Source organism: Dunckerocampus dactyliophorus, chromosome 17 (assembly GCF_027744805.1).
Source record: "Dunckerocampus dactyliophorus isolate RoL2022-P2 chromosome 17, RoL_Ddac_1.1, whole genome shotgun sequence".
NCBI classification, from domain to species: Eukaryota; Metazoa; Chordata; class Actinopteri; order Syngnathiformes; family Syngnathidae; genus Dunckerocampus; species Dunckerocampus dactyliophorus.
The window spans coordinates 18,494,456-18,519,444 of record NC_072835.1 but is presented as its reverse complement, the minus strand read 5'-3'; the positions used below and the strand labels follow the sequence as shown (position 1 = coordinate 18,519,444).

Sequence of the window (24,989 nt, the reverse complement as noted above, 5' to 3'; positions counted from 1 at the left end):
ATCAGGGGAACACGCAGGATGGTGAGGTTGTTCCACAGACGAGGGCCTTCAGTCATGAGGGACGGCCCCAGCAACATCTCCACATAGCCAGCTACTGTTTGACGCAAGGTAACAACACCAAGGTAACAACCTTCATTTGGCCCGAGGACCGTCCCGTGTCTTGGCGGACAGCCAGTTGGATACTCCAGCTCAGAGCTGGTGACATTTTTTTGTGTCTACCACTTGGAGTTTTTTGTTTCATAACCCACAGGATCTTTGAAGAAGTTTCAAATGACTGTCTTACTGCCGCGAACGTGCGCTGCAAGAGGCCTTGCTTATGCAGCTCAACAATCCGACTGCGTTCAAAGAGAAAGAGCTTTTTTGCTTTTGCCATCAAGAGATCACAACAGGGTGAATACCTGACAGAAAATGACGTTGACTCCAAGTTTTTGCCTTTTAAAGGCTGTGGTCTTCAACTTTTGATCAGCTGATGAACAGCCTATTTCACTTGAATGCTTGTTTGCAATAAATTGCTTCCTCAAAAAAGGTTCTTGTCTCACTCCATTTCTTCTTTTTGCATTTTGAAGCTCGACTTAGAACCTCCTTAAGATCCAACAGTGCAAAATGTAAACTCTTGCAATTTTTCAACTGGTCTTAATATTTTGGTCAGGAGTGTATAAGCACAGTGTATTACCCCCTCTTCTTATTTTTTTGGAATAATTACCTATTTTTCCACCTCTGTAAATGAATATAATTCCACTCTAACAATCACATGTTTAGACTTGCATAATTCGACATGTCTGAAAAGAAATAGGAAGAAGCAAAGGAAGAATCACTGACTTATTTGGAATTTTTTTAAAATGTATTTTAATACAGACTGTCCATTAAGAAGGTAACATGAAAAATAATTCACTTTTGTTTAAAAAAAAAAAAGTCTTCAAATTGTTTTCAAATACTTATTAGTCCCACTTATTTACTTTTTTCTTAACTGGAAAACTTGTGTTCTTACTTTTTATCTGTACGTATATGAAGTACATGCGGCCTTTCCTTATCCAGGAAAAGAGACTTTGCTGTAAAAGTTGGATCACCTCCTGGTGAGCTCCGGAATATAATCCTCCATCTTGGCAGTCAAATTCATTCATTCATTCAGCAAAGCATTAAAAAAAATTCAATGCATATGACTTTCTGCTAGCTAGTGCTGCCGTCAAAACAAACAACCCTCTGGCTTTTCCTCTTTAGAAGAAAGGCAGTGACCAACATCTTCCAGCTCATGCACGCCTGACCCCTTCAGGATGCAGCGGTACTGCATATGACATTTCTATGTATTTTATTGTCCAAAGAATAATGACGTAGCACAGAAATTTTAGACATTACACGGGCTGTAGAAAGTCATGGTGTATAATAAATATTTCTGCAACATTCTATTATTGACATGCTGACAATTTGTATTTAAACACAAACTGGCAGGCACCATTATCCAAAGCAGACACGTACGCGGCACCCTCACTTGGTCAAAATTGTACAAATTTAGCGATTTTTGCTTATGAAAATGTTAAAAGACTGAACTCACACAGAAAATACATTTCAGTAATATAGTTGAATGGACCAATATTATTATTTATTTTATGATATATTTGTAGTTTTGAAGACTTAAGCCTTAATATTATTCGCTGTGTTCCAACGGCTTGAAATTAAAAATACGAATAGCCTATATGGATGTGTGTATAATTATATCCTAAGTATGTTTTTTTTTACAAAAAAGAGTGTGTCGCCAGGTTTATGCTTATGGTTATAGTTATAGTTTATGTGGTTACTCGCTCTCGGTTGTTATTTTAATTCGGATAACTTGGAACGTAACAAAGATGCGTTCAGGTGACTTTCACGCCAGCATTCAACAACGTCACTCCCCCTTTCCACCATGTTGGATCAGGAAGTGGGCTGAGTCGAAGAAGCTTGTGAGTCCGACGGCTTAAACGCTTAAACGACAGTCTTTTATTCCTTCTGCCAGCCGTTCCTCACATACAAATTCAACATCTTTAACATTCAGCTTACATGCTGGGCGTCTTTTTGGCCACTCGAGGAAGCCACTTTTCTCCGGATTGTACCGTATCACAGCGCCAGATATGGCTTCTCTGACGCAGAGAACCTCGGGCCTCGTCCAACGGAGGACCGAGGCCACCCGTAGCGCCGCCGCCGATAAGGAGAGGGAGCCCGACGGGGAGGAGGAGGACGCACGTCGCGGCGATGAGGAAGAGGACGACAAGGGGGATTCGAAAGAGACTAGATTGACACTAATGGAGGAGGTGTTGCTCTTGGGCCTCAAGGACCGAGAGGTGATTTTACTGCTTTTTAAAATCCTTTATCCGGGTTAGCTACCTCCCTTGCTAGCTGGCTAAAGCTAACATTAGCATGATCTCAACCGCAGTTAGTTATCAACAACCGCATCAAAAAACAATGATGCCAATAAACCCTTACATTCTCTGATTGTTTGTGACACTTACGTTTACTGGTTAACTGAATCTGCTAACTCCGTTACTTGACACTTTCCTTGTCAACTTGCCACTAGTGACGTGACTTTTTTTTTTGTCCACTAGAGTTGGCTAACTCTCAGTGGGCTGACCTGCCAACACGTCAGCTAGCGAACAAGCGCACCTTTTTAGCGGATGTTTCTCCCCACCTCCCTTTTCTCCTTCTTCCACTTAGGGCTACACATCTTTCTGGAACGACTGTATTTCCTCTGGCCTCCGAGGGTGCATGTTGATCGAGTTGGCTCTCCGGGGGAGGCTGCAGCTGGAGGCCTGTGGGATGAGGAGAAAAAGTCTGCTCTCTCGCAAGGTGAGAAGAATTAAAAACAAGAGGCCGGAGTGATATAGTCACCTTTGCTTTAGATCTATGTTGTTGAAAAAGCCCTCACATGACCAGCTTGCAGGCTGTCATGTCATGTGCATGCTGTCCACAGCAGTAGGTGGTGCTATAACCACCAAACGATAAGGTGTCTTAACCAATCAGAAGCCTGAAGAAAGTAATTTATGGAAAAGGCATAACGTTGACACATAGAGGAATCGTATCTGCGGCATTAATAAAGTGTAGTTTATGCTTAACTAAGCTGTCAAAAGCCCTTGCCGGACACATTTGCTGGCTGTCGTGTGCATGCCAAAGCAGCAGTTGGTGCTATAACTGTCAAACAAAAGGGTAGCTTGCGGAAAGTGGTGCGGAAAAGTCAACAAAAACATTGAGAGAGCGGAATCATAGCTGCAGCCTTAATTAAGAGAAGTGTTTCCTCGCTATTCTGTTTAAAGTGCACACAATAACATTAATAGTGGCTTTTAATTAAGTGGTATTGCTGTTAAATGTCGTAAATTAGTGTAAAAACCTTATGACCAGACTAGATCAGTGTTTCCCAGCCTTTTTTGTCTTATGTGTTGATAATTCTCCAAAAGTATTATGTAACACAACTGATTTTGGTGCTACAGATTATTGTCTCCCTGTGGAAAAGAGTTTTATCATCTGGCTTAATATGAAAAGACTGACAATATTTATTTATCTTCCACGTACCCTGCAGTTTGCTCACATACGTACCCCTGGTTGGGAATCATTGGACTTTAAAATTCCTTTTTGGACTTTATTGCAGATACTCAACAGTTACAGATTTTTTTATCATGGAAAGCATTGCCAATACTCCCCTAATATAGTGGGAGGTGGAGCGCTGCTATTTATACGGTACCGGTCCAAAGATGTCTAATATTTGCTCATCCTAAACATTTGTTTGGTATTGTCTATGTTGCTGTTAGGATATCAGAAGATGACATACTGTTTCTTTGTAGTGTTTATTTGAAGGCCGGCCATTTTAAACCATGAGATGGTTTATCTATGATCAGTATTCCTGCTAGAAAGTATTTACAGGCCTTTTTTCCCTCTGAGGCACATAGCACACATAGTGGAGCTTGTTCCTTTTCACTCAGGATGTGAACACAGCCGTGACGAGCTGACCATGTTTGCTTTTGTTGCCCAAGGTGATCTGCAAGTCTGACGCGCCTACAGGAGACGTGCTGCTGGATGAGGCCTTGAAGCACATTAAGGACACTCAGCCTCCAGAGACTGTCCAGAGCTGGGTAGAGCTGCTGAGCGGTGGGTTGCTTCGATGGCTTTATTTGCACCTTGCAAGTATGTTTTTTGTTTCAAATATTCTTTTTAAATGCATGGTAACCTCTTGTTCTTCAGGAGAGACCTGGAATCCCTTGAAGCTGCACTACCAGCTGAGGAACGTCAGGGAACGTCTGGCCAAAAACCTGGTAGAGAAAGGAGTCCTCACCACAGAGAAACAGAACTTCCTGCTTTTTGACATGACCACGCATCCTCTCACCAACAGCACCATCAAACAGGTAAGTACACAGCTGATCATTCCCTTTAATGTGTACACAAGAGTGTATGTACCATATTGACCTAAATGGAGAACACTCGCTCTTTTTCAACACACATTTTTAAGACAATCATGTTTTTTGTGAGTGACAGCTTGTAGATACATTTTATTAGCAAAGAGTTGTTTGAGTACTCTGCTTCATTGAGCACCATTATCTTAAAATAAGCATAACTCCTGCTTTGTTGTTTGCTAACTTGCCCAACCTTGCAGCACTTCTTTTCCCCGGGCATCTGTGACGTGGCTGTGCCTTTTTAAAAGGAATAGTTTGGATTTTTTTTTTTTTTTTTTTACATGGAGTTGTAGGACATCCCCGTCAACAGTGTAGTGCATCAACAGTGACTCTTCCCCCACTTTGTCCCATGAGCCGAGTTCTGGTCGGTTTTTGTTGTGGAGGAAAGGAAGATTTCCGGCAAGTTGCTGGGATTTTGCTTCTCAAAACATTTGCTTTAGCATTTGCATCACAAAACCTTTGCACACAAAAAAGTTAGACCTCTCAATCGCTCCGCGTGATTTTCTCTCCGTTCGTATAGCTGGGCACTGCTGCTTGTCCATTGTTATGTACAGGAATGTGTTCCAGTTTTTATGAAAGCGGTCTTCATCCCTGCATGTAAACACCACTTGCAGTACCAGCACCGGTAACGCAGTGTATTCTAAAAATTGTGCAGTTTACTGATGGACGTAGAGAGATTCATATATGTTTAGCAGGGTTTCCACTTCATGCAATGGATCGTGCAGTTGTTGCTCAAGCCTGTGAAAACGTCCCTAATGTTGACATTTCTACGGACAGTACATTTGAATATTTAAAAAAAAATCCTGATGCAGCGGAACGACACAGCGCCGGCAGTCGGCTTCCCATGCAGCCCAACACCACAGCTTTGAAAAATCCTAGCGGAAACCTTGGTATACTTAGCAGCCTGGACAAAAATGTGCATCCTGCTTTCCAACATCACAATAAGTTCCAATTCTGGCTCTGTGGTCATAATCATCATCATTCTTTGCAATCAGTGGTGCCCTTGTTAGGCATCACAAAATCAGGAAGGGTAGAATTAATAATTTAGGACAGACTTTTTTCCCCCTGGGGGCCACATACTAAATAAAAAAAAAAAACACAGGATGTGGGGGCCACTTTTACATTTTCTTAAACCAAGCCACGTCGATATATTATAGGAAAAAACAGCCTGCATCTCAGCTTTGTGTTATATGCAAAGCTGTTATTGATTTGATATCAACGTGAATCTTACGTACTTCTGATTTATTTTGTAGTGTGGAATATTACAAAAGAACGATGCATACATACTTCTATGACTCTGTTGTATGTGTCTGTTATTGTATTTACTAACGCTACCAGTAGAGGGTGTTGTTTACTCATCTTGAACAAGGGTGCAGCTCCACCTCATCTCAGTATGTGTTTATGTGCGTGCACAAGCATATTAGGAACCCACTGTAGGCAATAGCCGACTAAATATAGAGCCACAACAGTTCTTATTGGCTAAGGGAGAACCCACCCATTGTGTTCTGAGTCTCGATTGGCTGGAGACCATTGACAGTCAATCTCCCTCGTGCCATTCCCTGTTGTGGGAACTGCTGTGAGCTGCTTGCTAACCGCCAATAAACAATCAAAGAAGAAGAAACAGCAGCTAACCCCCTTCAGAATAAATTAATCTTCAGTGCAAGGAGTAGGACGAGGAGGAGGAAAATACACAAGCAGCAGCAATATGTTTTAACAAGGATACAAAAACGCTACAGCCGAACGGCACCAGGACAAGGCATGGTCAGAGGAGTGAATGCATGTGAGTCACTTCATAATTTCCTGTGTCCAACCTAGTAGATGGATCATTAAAATTCAAACGGACAACAAGAAAGAAATGTGAGAAGATGTTCATGCATGTCTGAGAAAAGTGTATGGTGAGGGTTTTTACAGCCTTAAAACATATATAATCATTTAAACGAATAAATTTGGCTACGTTGTGTTTTTCACTTATTGCGGGTTATTTCGGGAACCTATCCCCCGCGATAAACGAGGGAACACTGTGTATATACTTATATTTTTTCATTGTACTTTTTAAAAAAAGTCATGTTAAAATCTCATAGACCCAATTTTGTGTATTGTCTCATCTCGTGAACTGAGTGTCTTGTGACACCCCTAAAAATTACTGCTTTTTTTTCCCATTTTTGCAGTTTTTACTGTTTGCTTTAATCGTATTTTAGAGTGTGCCAAGGGCAAAAAAAAAAGAAGAAAACCAGCCGCGCAAGTGGGCCACACTTTGGACACCCCTGATTTAGCTGAAGGATGAAGGGGCCATTTCATATTCATTACACATAAAAAATTTTTTATTTTTTTTTAAAAAAGCTGTCTTTTAATGGCCAAAAACAAAAGCAGAATAGTGAAGATCCAGCTGGTTCTGAATGAACAGGATTGCCCAACTGTTATTTGTTTAGTGTCACAGTTTTTTCCAACATGCGATGCATAAAAATAAACAAACACTTTTTTTTTTTTTTTTTGGCCCGCAGCGTCTCGTGAAGAAGGTCCAGGACTCCGTTCTGGAGAAGTGGGTCAACGATCCCCACCGCATGGACAAGCGAGTGCTGTCCCTGATCTTCCTGGCCCACTCTTCAGACGTCCTGGAGAACGCTTTTGCTCCGCTGCAGGACGAAGAGTACGACCTTGGCATGAAGCGGTTGCACACCCTGCTGGATCTGGAGCCGGAGAAGGAGAGCGCCAAGCCCAACACCAATGAACTCATGTGGGCCGTGGTGGCCGCCTTCACTAAATGAGATGGAAGAACCTTCTTTTTTTTTTTCTTCTTCTTCTTTTTTTTTTTTTTAAAGCGAGCGGTCAGAACCTGAAGGACCTGTGCATTATTTAATCGGCTTGAAGGACTTCACTTAAAATAAGACAATCTAGTTGAGTCAGGGGGGCCCACATTCTTATCCCAGTGCAATCCCTATTGGTGGTGGTGGGCTTCACCTGGGTTAAGGTGGTGGTTGGGAACCTTCTCTACATGATCATGGACACTACTCATCGAAGACGCGGAGGGAGAAAGCAGCTTGGGTGGTTGCCGTGGTGATTATATGAAGACTTCACAAGGAGGAAGGAAGTGTCATCTCCTGTCATGTGCAAAACTTTAAAAGACAGCCGGTCACGAGGCTGAAGACCTTATTTCCCACGACGCCATTGATGTTTTTCATGTCCCTGTCCACTTTGGATTCTCCTTTCTCCCTCACGACACTGAGGAGGAAAGAGAGGACCACTTCCTGCGTCTTTTTAAACGAGCGATTCTGGCTCGTTTGGCCCTAATTGGCCCCTGTGTAGGATTTAATTCCTAGCTAGTTGTCATTGGTTTTCTGCTTATGCAAGCGGGGCCGCTTTACGCTTTCAGAACTGGACTTCCAATTCTCTGTAAGATAACAAGTAGTTTTGCCATTTATCAACTATTTTGCACAGTCGATAGCTCTATAGGTAGTTGGGTGCGATGAGGACGATCGAAAACAAATATTTTATCTATAGCTATCGATCTTTGCATCATTCCTCTTAACATTCTGCACAAAGCGAGGGTCGGTGCATTCAAATGACGCACACACCATACACTCTCTGACTTTATTGCCGATCATGCAGATATTTTTCTTTCTGTTATTTCCTTTCTGATGTCTTGGTGCGAGGTTGCAGGAGAAGCAGCAGAGGCCACGTTGTGCTGTGAATAACAACGCAGTGTCCCCACTGTGACATTTTAGTCGTTTAGCCACTCTGCTGAAATGTCTTTAGCTCCGCGAGTATTTTGTTTTTATTCAGGTGGACTGGTTCTTTAAGTCTTTGCCTCCATTCTTTTTTTTTTTCCTGTATGTCGTAACATAATCAAGTCATCGCTATTAATTGGCCCCTGTTCGTGCCAGGTGGCTCCGCCCTTATCAACAAAAGGGACCTCATTTTTTATTTTTTTTTTTCCACTGTAGATCTGAAAGGTTTTTGAGGTGTGGATAATGGAGGTCAGGTCGTCTGTACATGACTGAGCATCTGTTTCATGGTATTAATACCCTTCCTTTCCTGCAGAGCCACACCCAAAGGTGAAAGAAGGGCTGTTTGCATGCAGTGGATTTAGCTCCAGATGAGACGGCGTCTTATGTAATTATTAACTCGTTTTACGTGTACGATCTAATGGAATTCTACAAAAGGGATCTTCTCTCCTGTCCTCTATCTGTATGCTTTTGTATTACCACACGAAAATAAAGTAAGGATCCTTTAAGTGCCTGAATTTAGCTCATGTTGCTGTGCTGTTTTTTAACCCAAACTGCATGGTTGTAGTGCAGGTGACCACAACGTGCACCACTGGACTGCTTTTGGATTTTCTCCTGTAATAATGGAAGAAAACACAGTCAAGTCAGGTGGAACGGGACAAGCTACTAAACAGCACTGGAGGAGATTGATGGTCTCCTGTGGTTATTTCTCAGCAAGCAGACTCCTTTTATCCAAGAGAAGAGGGGGGTCAGCAAGAATGTGGAACACTGCAGCAAAGTGGAGACTATGGAGTATCATACTTCACAATCCAGAGCTCAGGGTACGCTAATGTAAGCATGTTTGTTGTCATTTGTCAGCTGTGTATCCTTGATATGTTACAATGGTTGTAGTACATGCTTTTGGCACTGGAGAAGCCTCAATAGCGGGTCAAGCCGAGTGAATATCATGCAGCGGCGTAATTTAGAGTAGTTGCTATGCCTAGAGGCTTAAATGAAAGGTTTCATCATACAGCAGTATAACTTTTGGCTCTCAAATATAGTTAAAAATGCAAAATATGGCAAAAGTACCAGTTTCGATCCCCACTTTTCCTTGGCGTTATGTTTTGGGACTACCAACGACTGGCAGAACTGTTGTAATTACTAGACCCTCCCCGGTCTTTCTTCAGTGTACCTCACACACTTACGAAGCACATTTAAATTTTTCAACTTGATCCTATTTTTTCTGTTATGACTTTACTCTCTTAATATTGTCTTGGTTATTGTACAATTACTAGCGGTATAACAAGATTTTGTGTCATAAGGTCTCGCGAGATCAAAACGTGACAAGAGGTCTCGTTCTGGAAAAAAAAACCTCGTGGGCACTAGGGCTGGAGCGATAAATAAATAATCACAACAAATGAAAATGAACTCGATAATTTTTCCCGCAGCACATCCTAAACATAATTTTAAAAAAACAACCACAGCAAAAAAAAGAAAAATCAGTAATTATACAAGAATATTGTCAAAATATTACGAGAAAATCATAATCTAATGTAATATTATGAGTAAAAATAAGTCATACAACTGAAATATTGAAGGGAAAAAAAAAGTCGTAATATGAAAAACAAAAAGTTGTAATTTTTGGAAAATTAGGTTGTCTAAAAAGTTACAATGTTAGGAGAGTGAAGTTGAAATATTATGGGAAGAAAGTAATAATTACAAGAAGAAAGTTTAAATTGTTGGAAAACCTAAAATGACAGCAGAAATGGGAATTTGCAATTTTACGATAATTACGTCAAAATATTAAGAGACAAAAGTTGTATTCTAACAAGAAAATAGTTCTTGTAATATGAGGAAAAATGTCATTTTAGTAGCTGCAGTTGATGAGACCATACATTTCAAAGTCATATGAAATGTAAAAAATTTTGGTTGGGAGAAAAAGTGTAACAATATGGGAATCAAGTCAAAATATTATAGCAATAAAGTCATAATTACAAAAAAAAATATACAAAGATAATTTAAGAACAAAGTTTAAATATTTGGAAAATTACACAAAAAAACACCCCATCAAAAATGGGGGACTTACGTTCATACTAATATGCTTTTTCACCTACAGTATATCACAAAGCTTGAAATATATACTGTAAGTGGCCCTTGCATCCTTTCATTTTTCAGTATGTGGTCCTCAGTGGAAGGTTTGGACACCCCTAAAACTCGCCATCAGTCACAATAATAAAACCAAAAAAATGAGCGTTATTGTCTTTGTAAAGTCACATTTTTATTAGGATGCGTTTAAAAGCACCACATGATGTAATTATATGCATTCAGAAAATAAATGTCCTCACTGCTGTCCACTCGTTAAGACAGTCACCATCTTTGACATGAAACCTCCAATCTGGTGTCTCCTTGGCTCAACCGGCACACATCTTGCCTGGTGACCACATCTGCTTTCTCCATCAGGGTGTTTAATTATCTTCACATCCCCTTTCAAAAACCGCATCTTCCAGGTATTTTCCCCCCTTTAGCGGCTTTCCTCTATGCACAGGCCGAGAATGCACTACGCCATCAGGTGCCGTTGGACTTGACAAGTCTCTTGTCATCCCTCATCAGTACCCGCAGCAGGCAGTATGTCCAGTAGAGCTGGTCTCCTAGGTGACGCAGCTCCAGACCCACCATGTCGGTGAGGTCAGAGGTCGGGAGAGGAGGATTGGATGTCAAAGCTGGAAGACATTACCAAAGAACCACTTCAGTCATTCAAGTAAAATGGATGTTTACAGCACTTTTCAGAGAACAGGACGTACAAACTACTTCATAGTATAAAATCAGAATAAGTGTAGTCAAAAGTTTTTTGTATAATTTATTTACATGTATTTTATTACAAATACAATTTTAATATATTACAAAAGTTTTTTCATATTTCTGCCTATGAAATATACAGTATTATTATAACATATGTAAATGAACTTAAATAGAGTATTTATGGGCCTGCTAAAAACATTTTAAAAAGTAAACAAATTTAAGCTAAAAAAAAAAACTTAAATATTAGTATAAAAATATAAATATGAAAAATCTTAAAATCATGTTAAGCGAAAGCTGTTATATAAGTTATAATGTATTTAATGTTTATTAAATACAAATATATAAAACACAAATAGTAAATATATGAAAATGAAGATGAAAGTATGCTCAGTAAAGTAAGGGTTTTTTTTTACTTTAAAAAGAAAGCTTGATTCTGTATTTACACTACACTTATTATATAACAAATCGTGTTTACATCCAATATTCTATGACGCACTATATCGATGGAAGACAAAATTGAAAAAGTAGAGATTGTTAAAAAGATGACAAATGACAACCCAAAGAGGGCTTAATAAATGTAAGATTTTTTTAAAAATATATTGTTAAGTTTAAGTCAGTATATAATAATTATACGCACACTTCCTTGTTTTCACTTTTCTTATACCGACATACATACCGACGACACACTTGTCATTTCTTTTTTAAGGTAACCGTGAGCACTCACCTTGTTTAGTCATATTTTCAACGTGTCTCCGCCACATAAGACAACAAAGTGGATCTTGAATCTCCCTTGTGTACTTCGAACGAAGAAACAGCAGCAAGCGATCAGGGGTCATGAGTGTAAAGAGCTATTCCTAGCCCGCCATCTTTAATAGTCCCGATGACGCGGGAGTGGAATCCCCGCCCGACCTGTGCCAAGCCCCGCCCATCTTCCACGCAGGAGACTTGTTTGTTGACTAGTGGCGCGTTAGTTTGATGTCACAGGCTTCATTTTACAACTGAGGTTTGTTTTCCGAAAGTCACATGGTATTGAGTAAGTCTTATGCAAAGACATATTAATTTTGTAATCAGACGAGGAATCAAATGTTTTAATATTGGTGATTAAATAGGTTAGTCAAAGGCTTCACTTTTGTCGTGTAATTTTTTAATATATTTTTTTACATGTATACAAAACAATGCACAACAAGGGAGTGGATGTACAGTATTATTGTGGTTTAAATAAGTGAAACAAAATATAAATTTATGTATACTATTTTTTGTTAATAATGAAATTAGTACTACTAAAAATAACATAGGTTATTTTAAGGGGCCGGATTAAATAGGTTTATATGTCATCCTACGTTCTATAAATAAAAAAAACAAAAAAAAAAACGTATAAAAATTATATTTTGTATGTACTGTATATTATTTTATTCCTTACATACCGCACGACAAATACTAATATTTACATATAGCTACTGAATGTTACCCTGTTGTGTTTCTAAATAACAAAACAAAATATGTGTATATATTGCTGCCACTATGACTGTGAGCAATCATAAAAAGAATAGTTGTTGTATAACAATGCAACACCTACTACTACGAACACCCCCTGTAAATGTTTTTCAGTGGACAGTTGACATTTGACTGTTGTTGCCAGTGATAAGATGTAAGAACACCTTGCTTGTTTACACACTGTCAGGCTCACAGGTTGTTTTGACCTTCGACCTTAGCTACCTCTTCCATGCCGTATCGGTCAAAATCAGCTGTTGTCTTGCTTTGACACAAGAAGTTTGAAGGGAGACCATTAAACGCAGAGGATACTGGTAACAAAATATGTCGACCTGTTGGGTCTGAGCACAAGAAGGCGAGTTCGGGCTTGCGCATGTTTGAGAGTAAACGAGGAAGTGTGATGCAGCCAAGTACTTCACAGTGAGTAATCTGAAAGTGAAACGGTTCAGAAAATTGTGACTCCTGTGTCTGTCATACAAATTGCACTTTGTGTTTTTAAATACCGGTAAGCGCGTGACATGTTTTTCAACCTCAACAAAACAGGAAGGCCGACTGCTGAGAAACGTTTACAGTGCTCCGTCATTTCTTCCAGCTCCTTGTTTATTACAGTTCTTTTCTTTTTTTTTTATCAACTTAGCAATTTCGGGGGATGTTATGTGTGTGAGCTAATGTATTTTTTTTTTTTTTTCCAAATCAGTTGTCACACAAAAATGGAACTTAATTTTTTTTTAATTTAATTTAAATGTAATTTAATGTAAATGTAAAAAAATCAATTTATTTTATTTTTGTGTGGAAGTGTAATATACATTTTATTGTAATACAGAAATTGAACATTCATTTAATTTAAATGTGGAAATAATTTAATTGGATTTAATATTTTTATACTGAAAAATAAGAATACAAATTTTCATTTGAATGTGAAACTAAGGCATATGACAAAAAAAAATTGTAGTGTAAATTAGTTCAGCTATTTTTTTCTCCAAACATAAATTAATGGTAAAAATAAAATCCATCCATTTCAAAGTGTATTTTATTTTGAATTCAATTTAAATGCAGAAAGTTAATATTGATTTAATCTAAATGCGAACATTTTATTTTCTTCTGTTTTATTATAATGTGGCAATGCAATATTCATTGAAATGTGGAAATGTATATATTTTTTCATTTAAATGTAGACATGTAATACTAATTGTATTAAAATGTAGAAATTTAATATTAATTAAAATTAAATGTACAAACGTAATTAATTTTTTTATCAGGAAAAAATTAAATGAAAAAAATAGTTATATAAATATAGTTAAGAATAATATTATATAATATATAATATTTTTCCATTTCAAGGGCCTGCATTTACTCACATTAACCACTACGTGGCATCCATTATCTGTCTATATGCTTATTGCACCATGTAGTTACATACGTCTTATGTATATATTATACATGTCGTGTAATGTTACTGTTGTAATAATGAAACAAAATAAAATAACTACAAAATATGGAGATGACAAAAACACAAGTAACAAACACGTGAACCTCAGAAATGTAGTAATGTGGCGGATGGGATAGAAGCATCGTATCATATACTTCCTGTAACTGATGACGTCACGTGGGCGTCCATCGCAAAGTGCAGACGCTCACACACACACAACATTCGCCTGCCAATTGTTGTCTTTTCAGAATGAAAATGCTTCATTTTAAGGACTTCTTCTGGGTGAGTGTCAAACTACATTGCTAACTCCTAACTCTAACATGTGTTTTACTTTAAAGGCACATTATAAGCGCTAAACAGTGAAAAATGGCTAATATGGATGCCATGTGAATGGAAAAAAGCTACGTAAAGTACATACAGAACAGGATGCTAAATTCGTTTAACATTACTCGATTTTAAAAGTGCAATTTAGGGATGTTGGAATTACATATAACAAAACTTTTATTTAATATCTCGGATGGGGCTGTGTAAAAATACTATATATATTAAATTATTTGATTAGGTTTATTTTCTATTTAAATCTGTTGCATGCAGTGCTGGTAAAAACCCACTGGATGTGATATCCACTTTGTTTGGATGATTACAGGCCTCCTCTATGCCTAAATTATGGAGCTGAAGGTCAAAACCTCCGTTTAGTGTTTCATGTGTGTTTGCATAGATGGACGTCTTTGTGTGATTGCACAATAAACCATCTCATCTATTGTATATATGAACTCTCGATGCCTTTCACTGACAGAGCTCCGACTTGACCTGCACGGGTGGTTATGACGTCATCATCCAGTACCTGAATGACGGCAGGCGGACGTGCAAAGAGGTGGAGGAGTTCATCAGGGCCAGGTAACAAGCTCCGTACCCAAGGCCTGGACCGGGCACAGTTGTTCATGGAATGTAGATGAGTCATATAATTACTGCAATGACGCCTCCTGACAGTTATTCATGATAACCACAGCCTTGCATAACAGACATCAAGCGAAAGACTATAAGACTATAAATAATCCACAAAAACAAAGCCTATGGTGTGCTGACACATAATGAATTAATTGTCCTGCCAGTTATTAAAGATATCCGCCAACTTGCATAACAGAAAGAAATAGAAAGATGACACAGAATCCACAAAGTCCAAGTCCACAGCTAATAGTACAGACTACTAACTATCCTATGCCAACGAAAACATAACCTTTTTACAAATGAATGTTGATGTAAACAACGCTTACTTACTCACAAGCTAATGCTGCTGGAAATAATTTACTAACCAACAAACTGTTGGCGAATGAAAACATGACCTCTGTACCAACTAAGTAACAAACAAAGCTTCCACCAATGAACACATCATTTTATTAAAAACCAATGTTGATGAAAACATGAACTACTAACTAACCACCTAACGAATGCTGATGAAAATAACTAACTGAACCTTCATCAATAAAAACATAACCTCATTACTAAATGAACATACACCAATGAAAACATTAGCTTACTGCTAACCAATGTTGATGTAAACATAAACTACTAACTAATCAATGAACTAATGATGATGAAAACAGATTAAACCTGCGCTTTCTTCTGATAATTATTTAAATATATTTTTATTATATTTATGAATATTTTAAACCATTTTCCAATGCAAACTATATGCACCTACCATATGTTCTACGTTTTTCGTTGTTTGAAAGCAAATGTTAAATTCGTAAAAAGTACATTTTTGCACGTGGCGGGCGCCATTTTTGCCTGAACGCCGTAGAAAAGGGGTGTTTCCCAAGTGACGTCGGCAAAGGAGAAGCTCTCGGCTAACGTCGAGTAAACAAACCCTTCAAGAGGCAGCTCGTCAACTTCGTTTGGTATATTTTTCATCAAAATAGTAGTTGTGCTGTGTTGCCGCTGGGTGTTCACGGTGTCCGAGTGGTACTGCAAGTTTGTTTTCTTTCCCAAAAGACGAAGTTTTAAAATGAACGAAGCAAATACACGGACAAGGGACAAATGGACCACCGCCTTGTGTTCATTTCACTGAAGACTTCTATGAAGAAATGCCTTTTACAAGAAGCATTTGGCTTGAAAGTACGGTATAAACGCATTTTGGATGCTATTGCTGATGCTATGCATCAAAGCATTATACATGTTATAGAACACACTTTCACAGCCATATGTTGACAGTGGGGGCGGGGCGGTGACGAACTACCCAATAAAAAAAGCCTTCAAAGACCCATTTTCGGTAATCAAGAAGCCGATCTAAAACAATAATTGAAGGAAAACAACTCCAGTGTAATTTGCACTTATCGTTTTGTGTTTGAAGCCGACCAGTCTTCATCTGCATGTCTTTGTCATCGGACGCCTCCGCATCAGACTTATAGTCCCATCGTCGGGCGTTCGAATAGAATAAATACGGCTTGATTTCATGTCCTGCAAGTTCTCTATTTCATCTCTAGATGTTTCTTCCTCATCGAAAACTACTGACACTTTGCTCAAATCTTTGCTGTAATCACTGTGAACATCTACTAGCTCGTCCATCCTTTCATGTTTGTTTACTCTGCCTAAGATGAGCGCTGCGCCTTCGCCGATGTCACTTCCGGAAACACTTCAGTGAACATTTCTCCTGCCACATACTGTAAATGTAATTTTTTTTACGAATTTACCGTTTGCTTTCAAAAAACGAACATTGTAGAACATAATTACAAACGAGAGAACATATTTAGTGCGTGCAATATTGTACGAAAGTTGAGGCAAAGTTTGCAACGAAAATCAAATCTTGCGAAAACTGGGGCGTATGAAACTTGAGGTTTGACTGTATTCAGTAACTATGACTATGTCCCCCTTTGTCTCTCTGGCTGTGTGTTACTGTCAGGGCGTCCATTGAGGAAAAATATGCCAAAGAGCTCCTGGGTTTATCCAAGAAGGTGTGTGGACACAATGAGATGAAGTAAGCACCTTTTATGCTTTTGTGTGTGTTTGAACAACTAGTCCATGTGCACACCCTCATGCTGCATAATCACATGATCAAGTTTGTGTATGGATGATGAGGAAGGAAGCGTGTGCCCCTTTTTGTGCATGGTCATAAAATGTCACCACCACAATATTAGAAACAGCTTCCAATATGATGCAGTGCAGTTATTCAACCACACCAATGAACATATTGCTAAGCAGCATTAGAATATTTGTACTAATTTTTGGTACCTGAGCCTTCAGTGGCCACTCAGTTCAACTCTTAACACCACAACTATCATGTCACAATTACACAAATCATCAATAATATACAAAAACCAAACATAACAATGCAAGACTTGACAGAATTGGGGATGAATACCAGTATTACGCAAGAAACCCAGTTAACCCTTTATCCCGAAATACATCAAATTCAAACATGTACACTGCAACATCATGTGGAGCAGTTGAGAATCAATATTTGTCTAACAACATGACAAAAACGTAAAAAAACAAATAAAATACATCACACTCACCGTGCACTCGTAAGCACTGGTCAGGAAGACTTCCAGCAGAAAAGGCTTATACATCAAATATATACAAACTCACTTATTTTTTTCATATAACGCACACAGAACAATGAACAACACTGTGTCTGTCCCCTTTCTTTGTGTCGGAACAGGGCTGCGCTGTTCATGTGACTAGGTGCTCAAGCGCACTGCGTAACTCTTGAGTGTTGGGGAACCAATCAGCAGATGGAAAAATGCTGACGTTACTGTATGCCTGCTAGCTGGCCTTGTGAGGCGAATCTGATTGATTAAAGAAACAGCCCCATAGCTTAAGTAACATTGGGCCAGCACTCCTAACTCTGAAGGCCCCGGCCGGGCATGTTACATTGACATGGCAACACATAGAAGCTGAAACTTGATTTGATTCCATACCTGCACTGAAAGCAGTTCATGGGACAAATACTAGAATTGAAGTTGGAAATGTAGTGCTTCTGATAGTGTTTAGGCCAGCAGAGAAGGCTTTCTGCTGTATATGCATAAAAACTGCGCAACATTCTCTGCTTTTATTTTCCAGCACATTAAAACGATCTCTGGACATATTCAAATTACGTAAGTACCCCCCCCCCCCCCCCCCCCCCCCCCCCCACACTTATATGAATGACATCGATTGTGTTAGCGGTTGTGTTACTGTGTCCCCCAGAGACTGAACATGTGAGTCTGTCACACTTACAACTGGCACAAAGCATGAGGGAGGAGGCCAAGAAACTGGAGGACTTCAGAGAGAAGCAAAAAGACACGAAGAAGAAGGTTGGCGTTCTGTTAATGGTGACGTTGCCATCATGTCATCCAACCTGTCATTTCAGGTGGAACAACACATGGAGGTTCTGCATAAGCACAAGAGCTCCCAGCTGAAGAGAACAATGGAGGTTAGTCCACCAAGGCTTGAAGGTGTTGTCACCAATGAGTGGATGAATGAACACTAATGTTCATGATAGCAACTAACAACTAAGAGGTGAAGTATTTTATCGTTTCAGCCCTTTATCCACACCAGGGGTGTTCAAACTTTTTCCAGCGAGGGCCACATACTGAAAAATGAAAGGATGCAAGGGGCACATTGATATTTTATAAAGCAACACATGTAGACTTGCTTAGAAGTTTTGTATATATATATATATATATATACAGTATATATATATATATTGTATATTTTAAGGAAAAAGTGCATTTCAATTTTGTTCTATAAGCGAAGTGTTATTTTTTCCACAGGATATTAAGGGTTTATTAAAATTGCAACTTTTTTATCTCAATATTTTGACTTTAGACTTGTAAAATTACAACGGTTCTTTCGTAAAAGTTCTTCTTGTAACTTTGACTTTATTCCCGTAACATTTTGACTTAATTCTCGTAATATTATAACTTTTTCTGACATTATTCTTTGTTTTGTTTGTCATATGATGTCTTTAAAAAAAAAAGTATTTTCTTTAATATTTCAACTGTATGCTACTAAAATTTATTTTTTTCGTAAAATTGTGACCTTTTACCTTGTTAGAATGACTTTTTTTCCTCTTAATATTTTGACATTATTCCTGTAAAATGTATGCTGTTGCTTTTAAAAATATATTTTATATATATATTTTTACAAATATTTCAGCTTTCTGTTATAACTTAATAATGTAAGCACATTTTCCAAAAATTACAGCTTAATTCTTTGTTTGTTTCTCATATTACGTCTTTCTAAAAACAAAACGTAATTTTTCTTTAATATTCCATCTTTATTCTACTAAAATGACTTTATTTTTCTTCATATTACTTAAAACAACTCGTGAAATAAGAAGTTTATTTATAAATTTCTTTATTCTTGCAGGATTACTGCTGATTTTATATTTATTAATTTATTTTTTAGGCTTCTTGCTAAATTATATTTTTAGAATGCGTCACGGGCCTATAAAAAACAGCTGTGGGCCGCCAATGGCCCCTGGGCCACAGTTTGGACACCTCTGATCCACACGGAAACGTCATTCTGGGTTTTTTTTTTTTAATGGCTGCCAAGATGGGAAAATTTTATAACGCTGTCTTGTCATTGCAAGCAAAATGACTACCTTTTGAAAATGACAATGTCACCACTCAGTTGCTGTCACGTGACCAGAAGTGAGCGGTTGCCGACTGCGGTTAAAAAGCCAACATAATATCTGAAATATTTAGAGTCCCAGTTGAGATTCTTTTGATATTTTTTGTCTTACACTCCAAAGTGACTCACAGAAGTAAATTCCGCTTCGTCGTAACTCGCGGAAGACGACGGACCTTGTGCGCATGCGCTCTTTCATCTTCTATTGCTTTGGTGTGTGTCACTTGGCTTTGCCTGCGTGTCTGTTTACAGCGCCACATGTAGGTGTGACGTATGTATTACATTGTTTTCACCCAGTAATCCGTTGCTGTGTGGATGTGACTATTTACCAAAGGTGGGAGAAAGTCAGTGTTTTGCAAGTCTCAAGTCTTTAATTTCAAGTCACGTCTCAAGTAAAGACGTGCAAGTCCAAGTCTAGACAAAACAAGAAAGGTCAAGTCAGGTTTGAAGTCATAGGTTTTCAACTTTTGAGTCCTTACAGGTCATAAGCACTGCTCAATGTCTCCCAAATAAAATGCCATTTTAACAAAGTAACAATCTATTCAATTTGACAAATACAATGAATGCATTTTGAATTGTTTTATTTTTGAAATAAAATAAGACCAGTGTGACAAAACTTAGTCACAGAAAAAGAGTCTTGACATAGCATTCGGGATTTAGTCAGTGCACAGAAATACAATATTTTTGCTCTGAAACCTGATTGGACGTTAGTAGATGCATTCAATGAGGCAGATTGAAAGGGAAACTATGATGTCTCGCTGGGAATGACATAACTATAACATTCATTGAATAGTTAACACATTTTACTTAGAACATTCCAGTCTAATTCAAGTTGCAAGTCTTTGATGATATTGTCAATTCGGGTCCAAAGTCGTCAAAATTCAATTCAAAATCTCTCCTATTTACTGCTCTGACACAGTGTGGATGCAATTTAAAAAAAAACAAACAAAAACAAAACGGGAGTGTTCCCGTGTGGACTACGCTAACTATAAATGCTGTAACTAAGCCAATACTGATTAAAAACAATCTCATTATTAACCAACTTATCTCATGTTGATGAAAACACCTGGTTGACTGAAAATGATTGGACGTTTGTTTGGCTGGAAGTGTTTTGGGATTGACTGGTCATCAGTCGATGGTGTACCCCGCCTCTCACCCAAAAGTCAGCTGGCGTAGGCTCCAGCTCAACTGCAAACCTTAACAGGAATAAGTGGCTGAAAATGGCAAAGGGCTAACCTTCTGTGTGAGTGAGCCGGGTGCTTTCGTGAAAATACACATATGTCATGGGTTTTGTAGGGGAAGTCATTGAGGGAAGCTGTCTTGTCCACATGGTCAGATCATCTCACACTAAAAGAGGAACATCATGGTGCGTTCACATGAAAATGTTGACTACAAGCGTTTCTATATTTTAGATCTCCTATTGGTCTGACATGGTGTGTACATGAAGCATACTGTCAAACAACACTGCACTACAGTTGCATATCCATGTGTCCTGCAGTCAAAGAGGTCGTATGAGCAGAAGTGCAAAGATAAAGAAGAAGCGGAACAGAATGTGAACAGAGGCAGCAGCAGCACAAAGCACATGGACAAGGTAACGCCTACGTCACCGTTTGTAATGACGTGGCAACAGTTGCCATATAGTTCAAATGCTATCATGGATATTGTACTCGTGTTCCCCTTTTGTCATCTTGCAGCTCTGCGCTAAAGCACAGCAGGCCAAAGTGAATGCAGAAGAAGCAGGTACACATTACCTTCAATGACATGCTCACTGGACACTTCATTAGGTACACCCACGAGCACCACCCAATGAGATCCAAGAGCAAACACTCCACCTTTACGAAGATAACAATGCTCAGTTCATTTGCAAGTAGAGTTGTAAAGATAAGGTGGTTAGCAAAAAAATGAAATAGTATTTATCCTTGGTCCACATGTTTATCCAGATGTACTTACCGGTACATTTATTTATTTTGGTAAATACACGAACAAAGCAAAGCAAATGCAAATACATTCATATTTTATTGTGATATTTATTAATAAATGCATGGACAAATAGGGAAAGAGAAAATAAAAATGTTAAGAAAATCCATGTTTACCCAGACTGACATCAATTTAATTATTTATTTTTGATAAATATAAATAAAATGTATAAATAAGATCCACACATTTATCCAAATCCAGATTAAGTGTGTGTGTATGTGTGTGTGCGTGTGTGTGTGTGTGTTTACACACTATACAGTACAGTGGTGTGAAAAGGTGTTTGCCCCCTTCCTGATTTCTTATTTTTTTTGCATGTTTGTCACACTTAAATGTTTCAGATAATCAAACAAACATAAATATTAGTCAATGACAACACAACTGAACACAAAATGCAGTTTTTAAATTGAGATCTATCTGGAAAAAGGTCTGGAAAAGGTTCTAAAGCCTTTTCTAAAGCTTTGGGACTCAGCGAACCACAGTGAGAGCCATTATCCACAAATGGCAAAAACATGGAACAGTGGTGAAGCCTCCCAACACCAAGAGCGCAGCGACGACTCATCCAAGAGGTCACAAAAGACCTCACGTGCCTCAGTTAAGGTCAGTGTTCATGACTCCACCATAAGAAAGAGTTTCAGAGTTCCAAGATGACAATCACTGCTGAGCAAAAAGAACATTAAGGCTCGTCTCAATTTTGCCAGAAAACATATTGATGATCCCCAAGACCTTTGGGAAAATACTCTCTGGTCTGACATGACAAAAGTTGAACTTTTTGGAAGGTGTGTGTCCTATTACATCTAGTGTAAAAGTAACGCCGCATTTCAGAATAAACATCATAGCAGCAGTAAAATATGGTGGTGGTAGTGTGATGGTCTGGGGCTGTTTTGATGCTTCAGGACCTGGAAGACTTGCTCTGATAAATGGAACCATGAATTCTGCTGTCCACCAAAAAATCCTGAAGGAGAATGTCCCGCCATCTGTTGGTGACCTCAAGCTGAAACCAACTTGGGTTCTGCAGCAGGACAATGATCCAAAACACACCAGCAAGTCCACCTCTGATTGGCTGAAGAAAAACAAAATGAAGACTTTGAAGTGGCCGAGTCAAAGTCCTGACCTGAATCTTATTGCGATTATGTGGCATGACCAAAGATGAGGCCAAAATTCCTCCCCAGCGCTGTAAGAGACTCATTGCAAGTTATCACAAACGCTTGATTGCAGTTGTTGCTGCTGAGGGTGTCCCAATCACTTTTTCACACAGTGCCATGCAGGTTTGGATTTTTTCTCCCATAATAATAAAAAGTTTTATTTAAAAATAGCATTTTGTATTTAATATTTAAATTTGTTTGATCTGAAACATTAAGTGTGACAAACATGCCCAAAAAAAAGAGAAATCAGGAAGGAGGCAAACACTTTTTCACACCACTGGCAGTGTAATTTTTAAATTGTACTTGAAATAATTGCATTATCTATAATCCTATTTTATAAATATAAATTCTATAGATGTATAATTATATTTATAAGACAGGATTTACCGTCAGAATGTGACCTTGCTGGCCAAGATCAGAGATGATTGGCTGAAGGAGCACATCCAGGCCTGCGAGGTGAGGTGTCAGTGGCAATGTGACATCTGTTCCTCAACCAAACCTGCACATTTAAAAGAAGGTGTGTTTCCTCAACAGGTGTTTGAGAAGCAGGCCGCTGACCGCATTGGTTTTGTAAGAAACACAATATGGACTCACCTGAACTTACTGTCTCAGCAGTGTGTGAGCGCAGACGAGGTCAGAGGCATTTAAAAAAAGTTTAATGGCTGAAGTAGCTTTTGTTGTTTACGTGCGCTTTTGTGTGCTGTAGCTGAACGAGGAAGTCAGGAAGTCGCTGGAAAAGTGCGACATCCAAGAAGACATGGAACACTTTGTCAAGCTACGGCGCACCGGGGAAAAACCGCCAGGTAGGATCACGTGTCTCATCCGGTGTGTATGATACAGATAGGATATGTTGCGCCTCTTGTCAAGGTGAAGAAGGTGAGCAAAATATAAGAAACAGCTGAATAATAAACTTATTGTTTAATGATACCTGCCTGATAGTATTCGAAAAAGTGAGACTATTGCCATTATCATTGTAAAGGCAGGTTTTATCCGCATATTAACATTGTGCAAGTGTACCTAATGTTATGGCCATTGAGTGTAGGGGAGACTGGGGCTAGTTGTCACATTGCAATTATCTTGTCCATCTGAGGGTGCAACTAAAAAGTGGAATAGTAGTTTTCTTCCTTTACATGGTCATGTGTCATGTCCTGTCTGGGAAGGGAGTAGCACATTGTGAGGTGAGATGAGCATGAATGAACCATTTTGCATACTGCAAAGTAAAAAATTGTGGGGTTAGTAGCCACATGTGACAACTAACCCCACAATAACCAATTTCAATTTCAAAGAATATTTGAATTAAGTCTGCTTAGCAGCAAATTTTGACTCTATTTTTACAGAACAGAGTGGTTAAAGGAGAGGAGAAAGTGAGAAGAACCACAGGATGGTCAGGAATTACAAAAGAAAAACAGAATATGGCAGTGCAGCACCTGATGTGATGCTGAGGGCAGTCAGGCAAGTGACCCCAGCAAAGAAATCAATCAGGGGTACAGCAAAAGATTTTAACATCAACTACCGTACCCTGGCTTGGTACTGCAAAACCTTTACCCCAGCTGCAATACAGAGTAAGACAGTTGTACAAGTTGCAGTTGTGGAACTGCAGCTTGAGAAGTATATTATGAGATAAGCTGACATCTATTTTGGTTTGTCTCCGACTGAGGTGAGAACGCTGGCATACAAATTTGCAGTGGCACAGGATCTGCAGTTTCCACAAGCTTGGTCTGTCAAGTAAAAAGCCAGCTTTGACTGGTTTACAGGCTCCCTGAAGCGGCACCCATCGCTCTCTCTCAGAAAACCAGAGGCTACTAGCCTCGCCGGAGCTAGTGCCTTTAACAAGGAGAATGTTAAGTCTTTTTTTGACAATCTGGACAAAGCGTTAACCAGAGATTCCCTGGGACCAGGAGATATCTGGAACATGGATGACAGTGGTTCAGAAACCAGACCGATTGGTCGCCAGGCGTCGGTTCAAGCAGGTGGGTTCGCTGACATATGGTGAAAGAGGTACCCTGGTGACGCTTGCTTGTGCATTCTCAGCCACAGGAAACAGTATACTTTACTATTTACTTTATATTTCCTCGGGTTCACTTTCGTGATCACTTCACCAACAATGGGCCACCCGACAGCAACGTAGGAGCAAATCCCACAGAGTGGATGAAAGAACCACACTTTGTTCATTTCCTCAAGCATTTTGTGGAACATGCCAAGTGCTCAAAGGAGAATCCCTGTTTACTCCTTCTGGATAACCACTCCTCACATGTTTCTATTAATGGGCTGAATTTTACCAAAGAAAAAGGCATTATGTTGTCCTTTCCTCCCCACTGCTCACGCAGGCTGCAGCCTTTGGACAGAAGTGTCTTTGAGCCACTAAAAAAAGTATGGAAACTCTGTCTCTGATTCATGTATGAGGAACAGTCCAGGTGAAACACTCGGTATC

At 38.9% G+C, this 24,989-nt stretch overlaps 2 protein-coding genes across 7 annotated transcripts in view; both read left to right on the top strand.

Annotated features, from left to right (window-relative positions):
• The first annotated feature begins 1,874 nt into the window (after positions 1 to 1,874).
• On the top strand, positions 1,875 to 8,653 carry LOC129170326 (Golgi phosphoprotein 3-like). Its single transcript, XM_054757754.1, has 5 exons — positions 1,875 to 2,312; positions 2,683 to 2,814; positions 3,993 to 4,107; positions 4,201 to 4,361; positions 6,911 to 8,653. Exons 1-5 carry the CDS (start codon positions 2,103 to 2,105, stop codon positions 7,172 to 7,174), a joined length of 882 nt encoding a protein of 293 aa, XP_054613729.1. The 5' UTR covers positions 1,875 to 2,102; the 3' UTR covers positions 7,175 to 8,653.
• Positions 8,654 to 12,359: 3,706 nt separating this feature from the next.
• The window catches only part of pstpip2 (proline-serine-threonine phosphatase interacting protein 2), a 14,136-nt gene continuing 1,506 nt past the window's right edge, over positions 12,360 to 24,989 (top strand). The window contains exons 1-11 of one of the 6 annotated variants that reach the window (XM_054756341.1): positions 12,360 to 12,820; positions 14,626 to 14,726; positions 16,729 to 16,780; positions 17,889 to 17,923; positions 18,015 to 18,121; positions 18,178 to 18,240; positions 20,938 to 21,030; positions 21,134 to 21,179; positions 22,935 to 23,014; positions 23,093 to 23,191; positions 23,265 to 23,361. In XM_054756341.1, the coding sequence (XP_054612316.1) occupies positions 14,678 to 14,726; positions 16,729 to 16,780; positions 17,889 to 17,923; positions 18,015 to 18,121; positions 18,178 to 18,240; positions 20,938 to 21,030; positions 21,134 to 21,179; positions 22,935 to 23,014; positions 23,093 to 23,191; positions 23,265 to 23,361 (721 nt within the window). In that variant the 5' untranslated portion in view covers positions 12,360 to 12,820; positions 14,626 to 14,677. Of the gene's footprint in view, positions 12,821 to 13,629; positions 14,112 to 14,625; positions 14,727 to 16,728; positions 16,804 to 17,888; positions 17,924 to 18,014; positions 18,122 to 18,177; positions 18,241 to 20,937; positions 21,031 to 21,133; positions 21,180 to 22,934; positions 23,015 to 23,092; positions 23,192 to 23,264; positions 23,362 to 24,989 lie in introns of those variants that run through there. The other 5 variants (XM_054756342.1, XM_054756340.1, XM_054756344.1 and 2 more) reach the window with 5 other exon arrangements.

Coding starts and splice junctions, on each gene's coding strand:
- LOC129170326 (XM_054757754.1), top strand. CDS start 2,103: ATGGCTTCTCTGACGCAGAGAACCTCGGGCCTCGTCCAACGGAGGACC. Junction 2,815..3,992: donor AAAGTCTGCTCTCTCGCAAG/GTGAGAAGAATT, acceptor TTGTTGCCCAAG/GTGATCTGCAAGTCTGACGC. Junction 4,108..4,200: donor CTGGGTAGAGCTGCTGAGCG/GTGGGTTGCTTC, acceptor CTTGTTCTTCAG/GAGAGACCTGGAATCCCTTG.